General features: G+C 44.2%; 1 protein-coding gene across 1 annotated transcript in view; it reads left to right on the top strand.

Annotated features, from left to right (window-relative positions):
* The window catches only part of ATP8B3 (ATPase phospholipid transporting 8B3), a 575,725-nt gene that overhangs the window by 420,569 nt on the left and 137,559 nt on the right, over positions 1-17,597 (top strand). Inside the window, exon 23 of the mRNA XM_077281130.1 lies at positions 11,250-11,333. Within this exon, the coding sequence (XP_077137245.1) occupies positions 11,250-11,333 (84 nt within the window). The remainder of the gene's footprint in view (positions 1-11,249; positions 11,334-17,597) is intronic.

Here is a 17,597-nt window from a genome sequence, read left to right as displayed (position 1 = left end):
GTACCCAAGTGCCTAAGCCAATCTGACCTGTGCCACTTCATGGGCTAATAACTTTGGAACGCTTTCACCTATCCAAGCCATTCTGAGATTGTTTTCTCGTGACATATTGTACTTCACGTCAGTGCTAAATGGGAGTCAATATATTTTACCTTTCTATATAAAAAAATGCTAAATATTCGGAAATTTTGGAAAAATCGGCAATTTTTTAACTTTGAAATTCTCTGCTTTTTACAAAAATACTGATACCCCCCATAATAGTTATTAATTTACACTCCCCACATGTTTACTTCATATTGGCATCATTTTGAAAATGAAACCTTATTGTTTTACGACGTAATAGGGCTTATAGTTTTATGCGCAATTTTTCACATTTACAGCAAAACCCACTTTTCAAAGGACCAAGTCACTTCTGAAGTCACTTTAAGGGGCTTACATAACAGAAACCACCCATAAATTACCCCATTTTGCAAACTACACCCCTCAAGCTGTTCAAAACTCATTTTTAAAAACTGTTAACCCTTTAGGTGTTCCACAGGAATTTTAGCAGAATGAAGGCGAAATTTCAAAATTTCATTTTTTTTCCAGATATTACATTGTAATCCAATTTTACCTGCAACCTAGCAAGGGTTAACGGCAAACCCAAACTTGGTTACCCTAATTCTGCAGTTTATAGAAACACCCCACATGTACTCGTAAACTAAAGTATGGGCACACAGCACAGCTCAACACGGAAGGAGCGCTATGTGGTTTTTGGGTGGCGGATTCACTGGAAGAAATCTAGGGGGCCATGTCACATTTGAAGGCTGCCTGAGGTACCCCCACAGTGGAAACCCCAAAAAGTGACCCTATTTTGGAAACTACACCCCCAAGGAATCTTTTAGGGGGTATAGTGACCACTTTGACCCAACCAGTGTTTCACAGTAGTTGGAAACACTTGGTTGAGAAAATGGAAAAAGTGCATTTTTTACATGAAGGTGTCATTTTAGGCTCATTTTTTTATTTTTAAGAGGTGTACCAGCAAAAAATGCACCCCACTATTTGTTCACCAATCTCTCCCGAACACAACAACACCCGATATGTTGTCGTACACTGCAGTATTGGGGAACGGCAGGCCTCGGAAGGGAAGGAGCGCCAAATGACTTTTGGAGTGCAAATTTTACTGGAAGAAATCTAGGGGGCTATGTCACATTTGAAGACACCCTGAGGTGCCCCAACACACGCACACACACTGACACATACACGTTCTGTGCTGAACAGGACTCTCCGGTCTTCTCTGCAGAGCTCCTATCTCCCTCTGTAGAGGCTGACACCTATTTCAGGATGCAGGCCTTAGAGATCTGTGTGTTGAATCCGGTGTAATCGCTGAAGGATCAGTGTCTGGAGTGATGGACGGCCGGAGGTACAACAGAGCAGTGAGACTACACAAGCTGGTCTATGAAGCACTTATGAGGCTTGCATGGAAAAACTTCCTTCCATGGCTAGAAGAAAACCATGCAAGGGACCTTCACCATCTGGATGAAACACTGAAGAACATCACAAACTTTCGCATCAGTGTGTCGCAGGGATCCTTCGAAAAGCTCTTGGATAATGAATCTTGCACACTTACCCTGAAGCTCTTTCAAGTTTATCTTGAGACCCTCAGAAATGAACAACTCTCAGCATTCTGGATGTCATACTTGGACATGGTCGAGACCATGCTGGCCCTGGTTCGAGCTTCAAGAGAAGGCAACTGGATGCTTCACCTAGGAGCAATCCGACAGATGATACCATGGTGTTTTGCCTATGACAAGGTCAACTATGCCCGATACCTAACCTATTACTATGCCACAATGTCTCGGCTGCCCATAGAACACCCAGAGGTCCATGAATACTTCATGCAAGGTGGCTTTTCGGTCCAGATCGGTAGCAAGAATCCTTTTGGACGAATTCCTGTGGACCAGACCATTGAAGAGACAATCAACAAAGACACCCAGACACCAGGGGGCACAAAAGGCTTCAGCCTCAAAGTTGGAGCTGTTTCCAGGTTCTACCTGACATCAGAGTACCGCAGTATGTACTTGAGGCAGCTGAGGGCCCTGGTAGGCCAACAATATACTGACTTCAGCCATTCAGACCTACAGGTGTCTAGGATTAGAAGAGATGAAGCCGATGTCCAATCTTTCGTTCAACTGCTGGAGACAGGTTGGGTGAACCCCTTCAACAAAGAGCATAATGGTGAACTTATCAGTTTGTCAACAGCGACTGTAGCACCACCAGATGTAGCCAAAGACCTTCAAGGGGCATACAGTATAGGAGAGGATGCATATCAAACATTCAAGGATGAGCGTTTGGGTACCGATAAGCCAACTACATTGTTTCATGACAAGATGACGAAGAACAAACTTAAAACGTTCTCTAACATCCAAATGAAGACACGCAGACAAGGTCTTGGCAAGGAGGTAATTTTGAAGGCTGACAGAAACCTATTTGGCCAGATGATACTTGTAGCTGAGAACAGAAAGCTACAAATGAGTGATGTCTTGACTCATCCCCTGGGTCCATTGCCATGGGCACTTGCCAATGGTGATGGGTCTATCCGCAAGACCAACAAGGCTGCCCTCGCAAGGGAGTTGGAGAGGAATGCTCGTCCTGCAGAAGTGATCCCCGAGCCCTCTGCAACCATCATTGATGGGATGAGCCTGGTTCAGAAACTGAAGGGAAACAATGCAACATTTGGCCAGCTAGCAGGCACAGCAATGAGTCGCGCTATCCATGAGGGTGCTAAGAGCAAGCGCATTGATATTGTCTTTGACGTCTACAAGGAGACATCCATCAAAGATACAGAAAGAGTCAACAGATATGAAGGCACAGGGATCCATTTCAAGAACATTCAACATGGGCACAACATCCAGCAGTGGAAAAAGCTTCTAAGTAGTTCCTCCAACAAGGCAAGTCTCATAAAGTTTCTGGTAGAAGAATGGAAGGCGAAACACCACAGGGAGAAGCTTGAGGAGAAGGAGCTGTATGTCACATGTGAGCAGCTCTGCTTTAAGATCACCAAAGAACAGTGGGAAGAGGCTGCTGACCTTAAGTCAAATCAAGAAGAAGCAGACACACGCCTCCTTCTCCATGCTCTTCATGCAGCAGAATCTGGTTACAAGTCGGTCATCATCACTTCGGAGGATACTGATGTCATGGTCCTGTGTCTGGGCATGTGCCACAAAATCCCATCCCACCTGTTCCAGAAATGCGGTACACAGAACCGGACAAGATTCCTGGATATCACCACTCTGAGCCGAACATTGGGAGGCAGCGTATGTGATTCATTGATTGGTATGCATGCATTTACAGGCTGTGACACCGTCAGTGCATTCGCTGGCCGTGGGAAGATGACGACACTCAAGCAGTTGAAGATGAACAAGACATACCAGGATGCCTTTCAGGAAGTTGGTCGTTCATGGGAAGTGTCTACCGAACTTTTTGAGAAGTTACAGGAAATCACCTGCCACATGTACCTGCCAACTACCCAAACAACTGAGGTAAACAGGCTCCGTTATCAGCTGTTCTGTGCCAGACGTGGAGTGGTAGAGTCAAGTCAACTCCCTCCTTGCCAGGACTGCCTTTTCATGCATGCACTGCGTGCAAACTACCAGGCTGCGATCTGGAGGAGAAGTCTGCAGAGCCAGCCATGGGTTGCAAACCCAACAGACTGCGGTTGGATGATAGATAACGACGGAAAGCTTGTTGTCAAGTGGATGCAAGGGGCACCAGCACCAGAAGCTATTATACAGCTACTGTCCTGCAAGTGTGTGCGGTCATGTGAACTTCCTCAGTGTACTTGCCTCAGCAATGGCCTGAAGTGCACAGACATGTGCAGATTACAGACATGCCAGAACAAGGGTACTGAAGACGAGCCAGTAGAACAACAGTCAGATTCAGAGTCCGATGTTGAAGATATTATGGAGTAACATATATATATATATATATATATATATATATATATATATATATATATATATATGCACATGACATGTTCAGTGTGTATTTACATAACTTGGATTAAATTTTGTTACAAATACTACATCTAGTCACTCCGGGTGGTACCGATATCGTCATATTTGGTTCTTGGCTCATGCTAAAATTCCTGTGGAACACCTAAAGGGTTAACAGTTTTTAAAAATGAGTTTTGAACAGCTTGAGGGGTGTAGTTTGCAAAATGGGGTAATTTATGGGTGGTTTCTGTTATGTAAGCCCCTTAAAGTGACTTCAGAAGTGACTTGGTCCTTTGAAAAGTGGGTTTTGCTGTAAATGTGAAAAATTGCGCATAAAACTATAAGCCCTATTACGTCGTAAAACAATAAGGTTTCATTTTCAAAATGATGCCAATATGAAGTAAACATGTGGGGAGTGTAAATTAATAACTATTATGGGGGGTATCAGTATTTTTGTAAAAAGCAGAGAATTTCAAAGTTAAAAAATTGCCGATTTTTCCAAAATTTCCGAATATTTAGCATTTTTTTATATAGAAAGGTAAAATATATTGACTCCCATTTAGCACTGACGTGAAGTACAATATGTCACGAGAAAACAATCTCAGAATGGCTTGGATAGGTGAAAGCGTTCCAAAGTTATTAGCCCATGAAGTGGCACAGGTCAGATTGGCTTAGGCACTTGGGTACAAATAGGCCTAGGGCTGAAGGGGTTAATAAGCTACGTATATGTAAGGGCTATCATATCAAAAAATAAACTACAGACATGCATCTACCTAAAAATACCAAAGAGAATTAGTCACTCCGCTTGGTACCGATATCGTCAAATTTGGTTCTTGGCTCATGGACTAATAGATGAAAACAGGTGTATTGTGTTCATGTTAATTCTATCATGATCAGGGTCAGTAAAGGTGGTCTCGTAGAAGCGCTGAGAAAGCAGCCCAGAAAGACAAAAGGGGTGTCGAGCACCAGCCCGCAGCTCCAGCCGAACACCTCCAAGAGAGGACAGGGGCAGGTACAAAAAAACGGTCAGTCACAGGAGCACTGAAGGAGACTCAAACACCAACTATAGTTTAGTATAGTGGCTAAACTATACTTGGTGTTTGAGTCTCCTTCAGCGCTCCTGTGATTGACCGTTTTTTATACCAATTCTATCATGATGTCATAGGAGTCTGTGCCTCTCTCCCTATATATAATTTCTGTTTTTATAACACTGCTATATTCTACGACTAAGGGCTACTGCCAGAAACGCGTAGGAATGGTACATGATTTTATCATCTGTCTGGACTAATTTTTTTTAAAAGAATGAAATAAAGAAGAATTTTTTTATTGAAATTCAGTTTCCTGATCCAATTTTTTTTTATTAATAGAAAAGCATTGTAACATTTTTGTGCCACATATCCAAACTATCTGTCCACAAGTAGCATTTAACTCATATATTTACTTGCATGTATATATCCAAATAAAAAATACTGAGACATGCTCCTCTAGTTACCTATAAGATATTAACAATTACCTATGGTTTGACTCCAATACCTCTTTACTAGAGATGAGCGAACCTTTCAAGGTTCGGTTTGACGATTGTCCTGATGTTTACCGAACAGGTTCACCGAACAGTTCGTCAACTACATTGAATTCAATGGGAGGCAAAACCAAACGCATAGACAACACCTTATTGGTGGCCAACAAGCTTCTCAAACAGCTCAAATTAGGGGCACACACCAGGAAAAGTGGCACCAATTGACCCACAGTACAAAAAGTATAATTGTGCAGCATGGATGCATGGGACAGGGCCTAGAACAGAGCTTGGACCAGCATTTCTAGCTGAAACATTGATCAGTTACACATGACTGACTGACTGACAGGTGTAGGCCTGGTGCTCTGAGAGGTCTGCCAAATTCAGGTAACACACATGAAGGAGAAAAATAAGGGGCAGACATGAAGAAAACTGGCATCAATTGACCCACAAAAAAATGTAGAATGGCACAGCAGCAGTCAGCCGTGGTTCATGCATGAGGTTTCAGGATCTGGGCCAGCATTTAGAGCTCCCTTAGGTGGGCGAGGGAGCGGTGTAAACCTGCTTTGCTGGAAGCCCAGAAACCACATGCAACAGCTCAAACTGCTTTTTTGCTCAGCCACACTCAGTTGGCACAAATATCAGTTTGATAGACCACAAATGTAATAAAAATGTAAGGATAAAAACACAGGTACTGTAGTTGACTGATAAATTCACCCACAGTAGAAATTTTAGAATGGCACAGCAGCTGTAAGCCATAGGCCATGCATGAGGTATCAGGGTCTGGGCTAGCTGTTTTAGTTTTTAATTTAATTTTAAACTAAGACGAGGTGGGTGAAGGAGCAGTGTAGGTCTAATTTTCTGGGAGCCCTAATCCCTCAGGCAACAGCTGAAGCTGCTTTTTTGCTCAACCAAACTCAGGTGGCACAAATATCATCTTGGTAGACCACAAATGTTATAAAAATTTAAGGATAGTAACACAGGTAGTTGACTGAAAGTAAGTACAGGCCTGTTGGTCTGGGAGCCCTACTGCTTCAAGCAACACACATGAAGGAGACCCAACTTGGATTGCAAACATTTTAAAAAAACTTCTTGCAACACACCACTATAGTGTCATCAATTTCCTCAGAATAGAAACAGTATTAGGGGCTTTGACACCTCTTCCACTACAGGCAACACACCAGATGGAGACCCAATTTGGCATCTCCACATTTCAAAAAAATATTGTCACATACCACTAAAGTGACATTAATTTCCACAGAATAGAAATAGTACAATAGGTGTCTGACACCCCTTCCGGTAGAGGCAACCCACCAGATTAAGGCCCAACACAGAAGCTCCACATTTGAAAAAAATTATTGTCACACACCACTAAAGTGGCATCAATTTCCCCAGAAAAGAAATAGTACAATGGGCGTCTGACACTCCTTCCACTACAATCAACACACCAGATGGAGACCCAACTTGGAGTCTCCACATTTCAAAAAATTATTGTCACGCATTACTAAAGTGGCATTAATTTCCCCAGAGTCGAAATAATATAATAGGTCTCTTACACCCCTTCCACTACAGGCAACCCACCAGATGGAGACCCAACTTGGAGTCTCCACATTTCAAAAAATTGTTTGTAACATCAATAGCAACACCAGGCACAAAAGCCACCACAAAGGTGTCACAGGCTTCAATTATTATTTTTATGCTTCTTGCTTATACAACCCCTGGCAAAAATGATGGAATCACCAGCCTTGGAGGATGTTCATTCAGTTGTTTAATTTTGTAGAAAAAAGCAGATCACAGACATGGCACAAAACTAAAGTAATTTCAAATGGCAACTTTCTGACTTTAAGAAACACTAAAAGCCAGAGGTTATAAAAGCCAGAGTCGGTGCAACAGAATACTGTTTTGGAGTGTTGTTTTATTTGTTTGTTTTTCATGATTCCATAATTTTTCCCCTATGCTTGGTTAAAAAAGTAACCATTACTGACTACCACATTTTTTGTTCTTGTTTTCTTTTAGCGTTTCTTAAAGCCAGAAAGTTGCCATTTGAAATTACTTTAGTTTTGTGACATGTCTGTGATCTGCTTTTTTCTACAAAATTAAGCAACTGAATGAACATTCTCCAAGGTCGGTGATTCCATAATTTTTCCAGGGGTTGTATAACGTGAGATCAATGCAGCACACTAAAAACTACACCATGACCTAGTCTGCTAGTCTGGAGATCCATAACTTGTTCTTCTTGATGAAAGTTAGGTGGCCTACACTTTCAAAGGACAGCCGGATGCACATATTCATCAGGATACCACCAGCAGTGCTGAAGACATATTCTGAGATAACACTGGTTACAGGGCATGGCAAAACCTCCATGGCATGACAAGCTAGTTCAGGCCACTCTTCCAATTTTAAAGAACAAAATACAAAAGAGTCCAAACCCCCACTGATGGCATTGATATTGAGCTTGAGATACTCCTGCACTATCCTATCCAGTCGTTCACAACCTGTCAGACTTTTACTCTGTTCTACTGCTGCATGGGCTGGCCTAAAAAATGTGTGAAACAACTCACAGAAATTTCTTATGCCACTGTCACTGCTGCTGCTAATGTTTTTTGTGCTGATGACTCAACATTCCCGGGGATGAAAGTCTATAACTTTGATGCATACTGTGTGCCTCACTGCTGTCTTGGGGAAAACCTCTCTTAAGATAGTCTACAAGTGAGTTTTGATACTCCAGCATGCATGTGTCCTTTTCCAGGGATGAAGCATCTGGCAAAATTTTACTCTTCTACCGTGGTAGCAACCCAGTAGCCAGCACTATTTCTAATCCTAACAATATAGGTATCATGTTCAAGTCCATGGTATGTTGGCGACAGGGGGTAACACTCAAGCTTGCTTCCTCTGTCCTATCCCGCCAACCATGGACAACAGAGGTGATCATTATCCTATTCATTTCATGACTGTTGTGCACCATCACCTTTTCCTCGTCATCCTCTTCTATTTGTTCCTTGACTTCTGCACCTTCAGTAACAATTTGTCTGGTATCATGAGCCCCCCTCAATCGCTGTAATCCACCTTCCCATGTCACCCGCCTATGTGACAACAGTCCAGAACTAAGAGGTATTGTTATCGCTTCCGCATCCACCTCTGCTTCCACCTCTTCTTCTGGGACCACCACCTCCTTCAGCAGACTATTCAAAGGGTGCTCCAGCATGTAGATGACTGGAATAGTGATGCTGATGATGGCATCATCAGTGCTAACCATCTTAGTAGCTATTTTGAAACTGTGCAGAAGGGTGCAGAGGTCCCTCATCTGTGCCCACTCCGCAAGCGTGGTTTTGCACCACATCCATACTGCATTGCCCAGTCTTTTCAAAAGCACATGCTGCACCAGGGCTTATTGCTGCTGCCACAGTAACTGCAATATGTGCAGACTGGAATTCCACCATGTCGGCACATCACAAATTGAACAATTAATTGGTAGGTTGAAAGATCTCTGTAGCGATGCAGTTCGATAACCTGCGGCGTGCAAATGGCAGATATGACCACACAGCAGCCATGCTTTCTGCAGCAGGTCATCCAGGCCAGGAAAGTGGTGGAGAAATTGCTGTACTACCAGGTTAAGCATGTGAGCCATGCAAGGCACAGGCGTGAGGTTTCCCCAGTAACTTGCATATGTCCATTGCAACCCTGAGTCTGTTGGGAACCTTCAAAGTCCATGTTACATGCAGCAGAATATGGAAGAGGAGCAGGAGAAAATGGAGAATTAGAGTGAGCAGCAGCAGGTGGCTGTGTAAGGGGACAAGGCTGATATTCACAATGAAAATTATGATGATGTTGACTGTGACAACCAATGGGGCCCTAAGCATGGCAAGCTGTATGCTGGAGCACTTGTGGGATGCCAGATGTACTATTATTATCAAGTAACAGGAGTACTAAAAGAAAGCTATGCATTTACACCTTGGCTATAAAAGGAAAATGGCGATTTTTTTCAAGCTTCCAAAACATCATCTGAATTGGCTTATTATCAGGATAAGCTGTGTTACCTGCTCTGCAGAGCTTTCTTTGAGAGGATGCAAGCCAACTGCACAACTGACCTGCAGACTCAATGCAGACCCAATGCACTTCTGCCTGTGCTCGCTTTAGGCCTACAGCATGTAGCCTAGGAAGCAAAAGCAACAGTTGCTGTATCTTTAACATGATGGACTACATGTTTTATCTGTTATTGTGACAGTCTGGCACACTTCAAGAATCAAAGACGGACTAGCTAAACAGACTGGTTCACTTTTATCTAGACTGTGTCCTTTCGCAGACACATACCCTGAACCTGATTCCAGTGAGTTCTGGATTAGCAGGTTGGAGCATTGTCAAGAACTGGCCCAGATTGTTATTGGCACACTGTTATGTCCTGTCTCCAGTATAACATCAGAAAGGGTATTCAGTGCATCCGGTAGTTGTATCTCACCCTAGCAGACCAGGTTATGTGTGTAACCTGATCATACAACACACTTCACTCTAATATTTCTGAAATTCACAATTCACAGACATTGTCAGAGGATACATCTCAGTCAACACTGTAAATGATGCAGCCTCCACGGTGCAAAACTGTAAGAAATTCTCAACTAAATAAATGCCAGAAGCAATTTGTGATGCAACAAAGTGCCTGACACTGTGTGCACTTGTTGCAGATACTTCAACAATCTGCCCACAGACTGTACATGGTAAGCATCACATACTGAACCCCAGGAAGGCCAGATGTCCAGCCAGTTCCAGCTCTAGGGTGAGCAAGAACACAGACACACACACAGACACAAACATGCACACAGCCACACACTCACACACACACACAGACACACACAAACGCACACACACTCTCTCACAGACACATATACACTATACAGGACTTACCAGTCTGTCTCCTCTTCTTCAGTATTTCTAGACTCCCGCATGGTACAGAACCTGTAATGACATCATGGTTACATGACCATTATGTCACCAAAGGCCCTGAAGCATTTTTAGCATCGTAAAAGTCATTAGAAGAGCTAAAGCCAGTAATGAAGTGAGACTTGCAAGGGAGACCTAAAGCATTAAAAATGCATTTTGGGGGTATGTAGAAAGGTAAGTATACAGGTCTCCAAATTTTAAAAATTAACCTTTAATAAATCCCACTAAAATACTATTGGGTATAAATATCCAGTCGGTCTATGAAAAAACAAATAGCAAAAATAACACACCAAAGATAAATCAAACCATTTTAAAATTCCACATAGCACCCCTCCTTTCAAAAAAGGTGAATGTCTGTCACAATAACTTCAGAATTGTGCTCTATCATGGACAAAAGGCCAACAGGCCAAACAACACTTTGTAGCTCACAAAAATACCTCTAATTTATAGGAATACTAATAAATAACAGAACAATCTCACCCAGCGTTACTGTTCTTTCATTTCTTTTAAGAAGTATCCATAGGGTTCCAAAGATGTCCGTGAATTCCGGGGGAGGCTTTTTTTAAAGAAACATCCATACAATACCCCGATCCTTAGGACAGGTGGAGGACCCTAATTATAACATCCCCAAAAGAGTGGCTCCCGACGCGTTTCCCTCGGCTCTGTTCATCAGGGGAGACAAGCCTTTCAAAATATTGTGGGGGATCAAGGCGCGGTATCCATAACTCCTCCACTATGATAGGTTCTATAAGAAGAACATAACCGTATTATTAATCTGCATGCTTTTCAAATTAATTAGTAACAATTTATATTTTCTTCTCATCCCACAGACAGTTTTTGACAGCTGGTTCATAGCATTTTACTCAGTATTCTTCACTGCTTTTATAGCCCTGACCATGGGATTACTCGAACAAGTAAGAAAGAAATACATATTTTTTTACTGCATGTATTTAATGTATGTATGTATGTACTTAATTTTTTTAAGTGCGTTAGTGGATTTTCTTCACATTATTTGTACTGTATATATACTGTAAAATTCAAGAGAATGCAGCAATTATGCAATATGTTTATTCTGATATGGCATTAAAATAAAGGTACATATTTATAAAGCAACATTTTAAAACATGTTTATTAAAAAAATATTAATTACAGTATGAAACATTACAAACTTTAACTTCTTCATAGGTTTACAAATGAAAATTGATTGAACTAAGTAATATAATTAATTTGAAAAATGTATGTGTGGCTTTATCTCATTCTTCACGCGTGATCTTGGGAGTGGAGCTTTTGTTGATGAACTCTAACGTTCCAGTGTAACAGTGATCTTATCTTCTTTTTGCTTGTGACATGTTTTGTTGTTGCATCAAACGTGATGGACAAGGGGTCTGGCCTAGTAAATGGACAGAACCAGACAACCTGCCTGTTAGTACGCATGATGGCATATCAGTACAATCTGTAGGGTACAGTCAATGCTGAGTAGGTTAGTTAGTGTCGAGTTTTAGGAGGAAATGTGAAAGTGAGGATAATTACCTTCTACAGTATACAGGTAGATGATATAAGAGCAGTGCAGTGGGTATCAGCTGGACTTATCGAAGATTTATAATAAGATCAGACAGGAAATAGTTTAAAGAGCTTTATGCTGCCATTCTAACATGAATGAACATTCAAAGTGAGTATGGAGCGGCCCCCAAACGCAGGGCAGCGGGGTACTTGGTACCGGGTCTCTCGGTTCTGGGAATGTCACGGTGGCCCGACCCGGTCTGTGGCCCTGCTAAGGGGCGTCCAATAAAAGGAGTAGGTGGTAGTGTAGGTTGCAGTAAATGAGAAGGACACAGGGTTGCAGTCTCCAGTCAGACATCCAGAGTTCCCTTTGCAGGTGGAAATCAGTAGCCTACCTACTAGCGCCTGGGTGTTGTAGTACTTCCCTGCTGAGCACCACGGGATAGTCCTCACAACTGTCGTGTATGTTTCTGTTCTTTCTCTCCGTCCCCCAGATGATATGGATAGGACGCACCCGTATGACGGGGTAGGCCTGGAGTTATTTTATAGGGACCCTAGAGACGCCCCTCTCCCACAATTGCCTCTGTTGTCTTCATTAGGTGTAAAAGGTGAGACAGCCAGCCTAAAGTTAACTGCCCTGCCGTAGTTCAAAGTAATGCGTTGAGTCTATTACTTCCTCGGCGTTCCGGCCGCCGGCTACACCTCGCTTCGTGTCCTTTCTTAAGATGCCGCCGCAATGAGGTGCAGGCACGGCTCCGTAACGATCTGTCCTTTTGCTAGGCCACTGTCAGGATCCCACCCCTGACAGGGACCCCCCTGAATCTTCCTAAGCAACGCTCTCCTCTCACTAGATGATACCTGGGCAAAACCCAGTCAGCTTCTCCCTAACTTCCTATCCAACCCCCAGTTTTACCAGAGTGTGAGGAGTGGCCTAATACATAGAACCCTTTGCTCCCCCTGGTGGCCGGAGTGTGAAGTGTAATGTGTGAATGTGATACCTGGTCAGGTGAACTCTTTTAGTGCAATCAGACGTACCATCACTCCCCTTAGCGGCAGAGCGACGTTACTGCAACGACCAGGACTCTGGGGCGCTGCAAGTACACCAGCCTCACTTCTTGCCCAAGACATTTATTTAATAATGTATCCAGTTTATCATTTAAAATCAACCTTCATTGTTTTATAGTTGTTAAAGAAGACCTTTCATCAGTTCTAGCAGGTTAAACTGGCCAGATCATAGAATATTGGCAGCAGAGCTGAATAAAGTGAAGTTTTTATTGTCTCATGTGTTATCTCTAGTGATGAGCGAGCATGCTCGGAAGTGCTCGGTGCTCACTGGTGCTGACATTTCCGGAGTTGCTTGGCGGGAGCTCGGGTCCCCTCCCTATATATTTGGCACTCTTTAGAGCACCAATCAACAAGCAGGGATTGTCTGCCACACGCTGTAATGCCACAGCCGTGTTGGTTGTGGCATTACAGTGAATGGCTGGCCACAGAGCGTCATCAGATCTATATCAGACCTGGCGCTGCCCTGGTCATCACAATCAGCTCCGGAATCAGCCAGTGTAGGGAGATGTACTGCTGAGATAGGGAGAGAATTGCAATTGTCTTAGTCAGTGTGGGTATACCATATTGAATACACAAATCCATGTAAACCAACAGTCCTTCTGAGGACTAATTACGGTGCATTTAGATATCAGTGATAGGTAGGCTAGGTAGGCATTGTATGTGGCATACTTCATTGTATAGAGCAAGCAGGTCATTCCATTATTGTCTGCTGTTGCTGCCTATTACAGATATTTACTATATATACATAGCCCCAGGTATCAGTGGCCAGAAATAATTTTTTTGCATCTTGATCCTGATTATTTTCTTCAACAGCAATCCAGAGCACACTTTTTTAGATTTTTGCTCCATTTGCTTGTTTTTCAGTGCAGAATACAGCCAGCTATTTGAAACAGGAGTTTGGCCATCACAGCAATCACATCTGAGTGCGCAGACAATTTTCTGGGCTACTGTAAAAATTTTTTGGAGTGTCTTATACAAGTTGTTGACACCAGTTTGCTGATAAAAAATAGTTACCTACAGGGCATTTAGTTTAAACAGGGGTTTGGCCATCACAGCGATCACATCTGAGTGCGCAGAAAATTCTGTAATTTCTGGGCTACTGTAAAATTTTGTTGGCGTGTCTTATACAAGTTATTGACACCAGTTTGCTGAAAAAAATAGTTACCTACAGGCCAGCTATTTTAAACTCAGCCATTTCTAGTGACCGTGCAAAATATTGTCCTCCAGTTAAAATGGGCAAAGCGCGTGACAAGGAACTGGACGTGATGGTGATGGTGCATGCCGAGGCTGAGGCCGTGGGCAAGCTGAAATTGTGCCACAACAAACACCCACATCTTCTTGTACGACCTTCCTGTCCCAATTACGTGACCGCAGCAGCACACAACTATTGAACCCAGAGCAGTGTCAAAAGGTTGTTGGTTGGATAACAGATAATGATTTCAGTCACTTTGCCACCACCACCGTCTTCCAAACGGTCAAGTTTGAGTAGCCGTGAGTCCTCACCCTGATTGTCCTTCCTCCCACCATGCCGAGTGCCCGGAGACAACTGATCCCACACTGGGATACTCCAAAGAGCTGTTCACTTTTCTATTTATAGATTCGGGCCTATCGCCGATCCCATTGAAGCAGGGCAAGAGGAGATCGCATGTAGCGATGACCAAATATTTGAGCAGCCACAGTCACATGAAGGCGACGGTGGTAAAGTGTTACAAGAGGTATACAATGATGAGACACAATTGCCAGAAAGTCAGGAGCAGGACCAGGGTGCAGAAGTGGAGGACGAGGTGGTGGATTATATAGTAACTGACCCAAGCTGGCAGGAGGACATGCAGAGCGAGGACAGCAGCACACAGGAGGAGGGAAGTGTAGCACCCCAACAGTCAGGAAGAAGCAGTGTTTTAGCAGCAGACAGAAGGCGGGCAACCGTTCCTTGTAACACCAACATGACGGAAGTTGCCAGTCCAACTGTTAGGTCTTCCCAAGTCTGGTTGTTTTTTAAAGAGTCTGCCGATAACCCCAAAAAGGCCATTTGCAACACCTGCCATTCCAGCATCAGCAGGGGTAGCAAAACTACCAGCCTGACCACCACCAGCATGATCAGGCACATGGCAGCAAAGCAGCCGACTTTGTGAGCCGAACCCCAGGATCCAGGAACAGTGTCTGCGGGTGACACCACTGCTTCTTCCACTGTTGTGCATGAACGCCAATCCCCTGTCCATGGTGCATGCAAAGATGCCTCCTGCCCTGCACCTGTCGTTGCACTCAATTAGCACCAGCATCAAGCATGTCCACATCTTTGTCCCAGTGCAGCGTTCAGTTGTCCATACCCCAGTCCTTGGAACACAAGCACTAATACGCAGCCAACGCCCCACAGGCCACCCTACTAACTTCACACATTTCTTGTCTGCTTGCACTCGAAATGTTGCCTTTTAGGCTCATGGAGACGGAAGCTTTCCACAACCTGATGGCAGCGGCAGTCCCTTGGTACTCAGTCCCCAGCTGCCACTATTTCACCCGATGTGCCATCCCCGCATTACACAAGCACATGTCCCACAACATTAGCTGTTCCCTCAACAATGCAGTTATTGGGAAAGTGCACCTATCCATGGACATGTGGACAAGTGCTTGTGGGCAGGGATGGTACATCTCGCTGATGGCACACTGGGTTAACATAGTGGAAGCCGGGACCCAGTTGGACCATGGGATGAAACACGTCCTCCCGACGGCGAGGATTGTGGGCCCTAGGTCAGTCAGGGTTGCTCCCACAGTCTACAGCTCCTGCACCTCCTCCTCCTCCTCTTCAGCCTCCATCTCCGAAATGACCACATCAGTCACAAGCTGGAAGCACTGCAGCACTGCTTCAGCCAAGCGCCAACAGGCTGTGCAGAAGCTAATATGCTCAGGTGACAAACCACACAATGCTTAAGAGTTGTGGACAGCTCTGAAAGAGCAGGCAGATCTGTGGCTGACACCGCTGAACCTACAGCCAGGCATGGTCCTGTGTGACAATGATCGGAACCTGGTGGCAGCTCTGAGGCGAACTCACACACGTACCATGCCTGGCCCATGTGCTTAACCTCATTTTTCAATGCTTTCTCAAAAGCTACCTGGAGCTGCCGGATCTGCTTGTGAAAGTACGCCGCCTGTGTGCCCATTTTAGAAAGTCAGCTACAGCTTCAGTCGCGCTTGCCGTGCTTCAGCAGCGTTTGCAGCTTCCAATTCACCAACTGTTGTGTGATGTCCCCACATGTTGGAACTCTACACTGCAGATGTTGGAACAGAAGAGGGCAGTTGTTTACTACCAGCATCAGCAAGGCCTTCGGTAGTCAGTTCAGACTCCACACATAAGACCTCAGGAGTGGACATGCATGTCAGACATATGTACCATCCTCCAAAACTTGGAGGACTTCACCAAGATGGTGAGCAGCGATAACATCATAATTATCGTCACCATCCCACTTGTGTTCTGAAACGCTCTCTGCTCACAATCAAAGAGGATGCATTGCTGGCGGAGCATGATGACACGGAGCAAGGAACAAAAGAGGGTGATTATACACAGCCCAGACTCATCTCATCCCAATGTGGATTTGGTGACAATGAGGAAGAGGAGGAGGAGGAAGAACAGGAGCTAGTTTCATGCGCTATAGATGGTACTACAAGCACAACTGTCATACCGTGTGTTCAGCGTGGATGGCCTGAGGACAGGGAGGAGGAGGAGAGCATGGACAGTTATCCTTTTGGTGAGGACAAGAAAGTCTTGCTTGTTAGCAGTCTAGCACGCATGGCTGAGTTTATGTTATGCTGCCTTTCCTGAGACCTCACATTCTCAAAATATTAGGTGACAGTCATTACTAGTTGGTGACACTTCTAGACCCACGCTACAAGGAGAACTTTCTATCTCTTATTCCAGAGGCAGACAGGTCTACTAAAATGGTGCAGTACCAGAGGGCCCTTGTTGCGGAATTATTAAAAAAAATTCCCATCTGAAAACGCAGGCGGCAGAGGTCACAATTCGTTGGAGAACCAAGGAATATAGGTGAGAGAGACACAACTCCAATCCAGTAGAGGCAGAGGAACACTGGCAAAGTTCTAGGAGACTTTTCTCAGACCCTCCCATCGCACTCACCCTGAGGCACGGGGTACTCTTACAAGAAGTGCAAAGTTTTGGAAGATGCTGAGGGAGTACCTTGTTGACCGTACCAACACCCTCTGTGATTCCCCTGTGCCTTATAATTATTGGGTATCCAAGCTGGACAAGTGGCATGAACTGGCTCTCTACGAATTGGAGATCCTGGCCTTCCCTGCCGCTAGGGTTTGTTAGAGAGCGTATTTAGTGCTGCTGGTGGAATTATAACTGATAAGTGCATCCGCCTGTCAACTGAAAATGCTGAAAAGCTGACTTATAAAAATGAACAAGGGCTGTATTGGGCAAGACTTCTTAACACCACCAAATGATAGCAGCATAACATAAACTCAAATCCTGTGTCTTTTTTGGGAGGGCTATTCCCAGGCACCTGTTCACACCCACACATGATTTTGCCTATTTGCTGTTGTCCTCCTCCTTCTCCTCATCCACCACCTCTATATCACCAGGGTGACCGTGGTCCGTGATG

The sequence above is a fragment of the Ranitomeya variabilis genome, chromosome 1 (assembly GCF_051348905.1).
Source record: "Ranitomeya variabilis isolate aRanVar5 chromosome 1, aRanVar5.hap1, whole genome shotgun sequence".
In the NCBI taxonomy this organism is placed as follows: Eukaryota; Metazoa; Chordata; class Amphibia; order Anura; family Dendrobatidae; genus Ranitomeya; species Ranitomeya variabilis.
The sequence above is the reverse complement of the archived record's forward strand: the minus strand, read 5'-3'. Positions and strand labels throughout refer to the sequence as shown.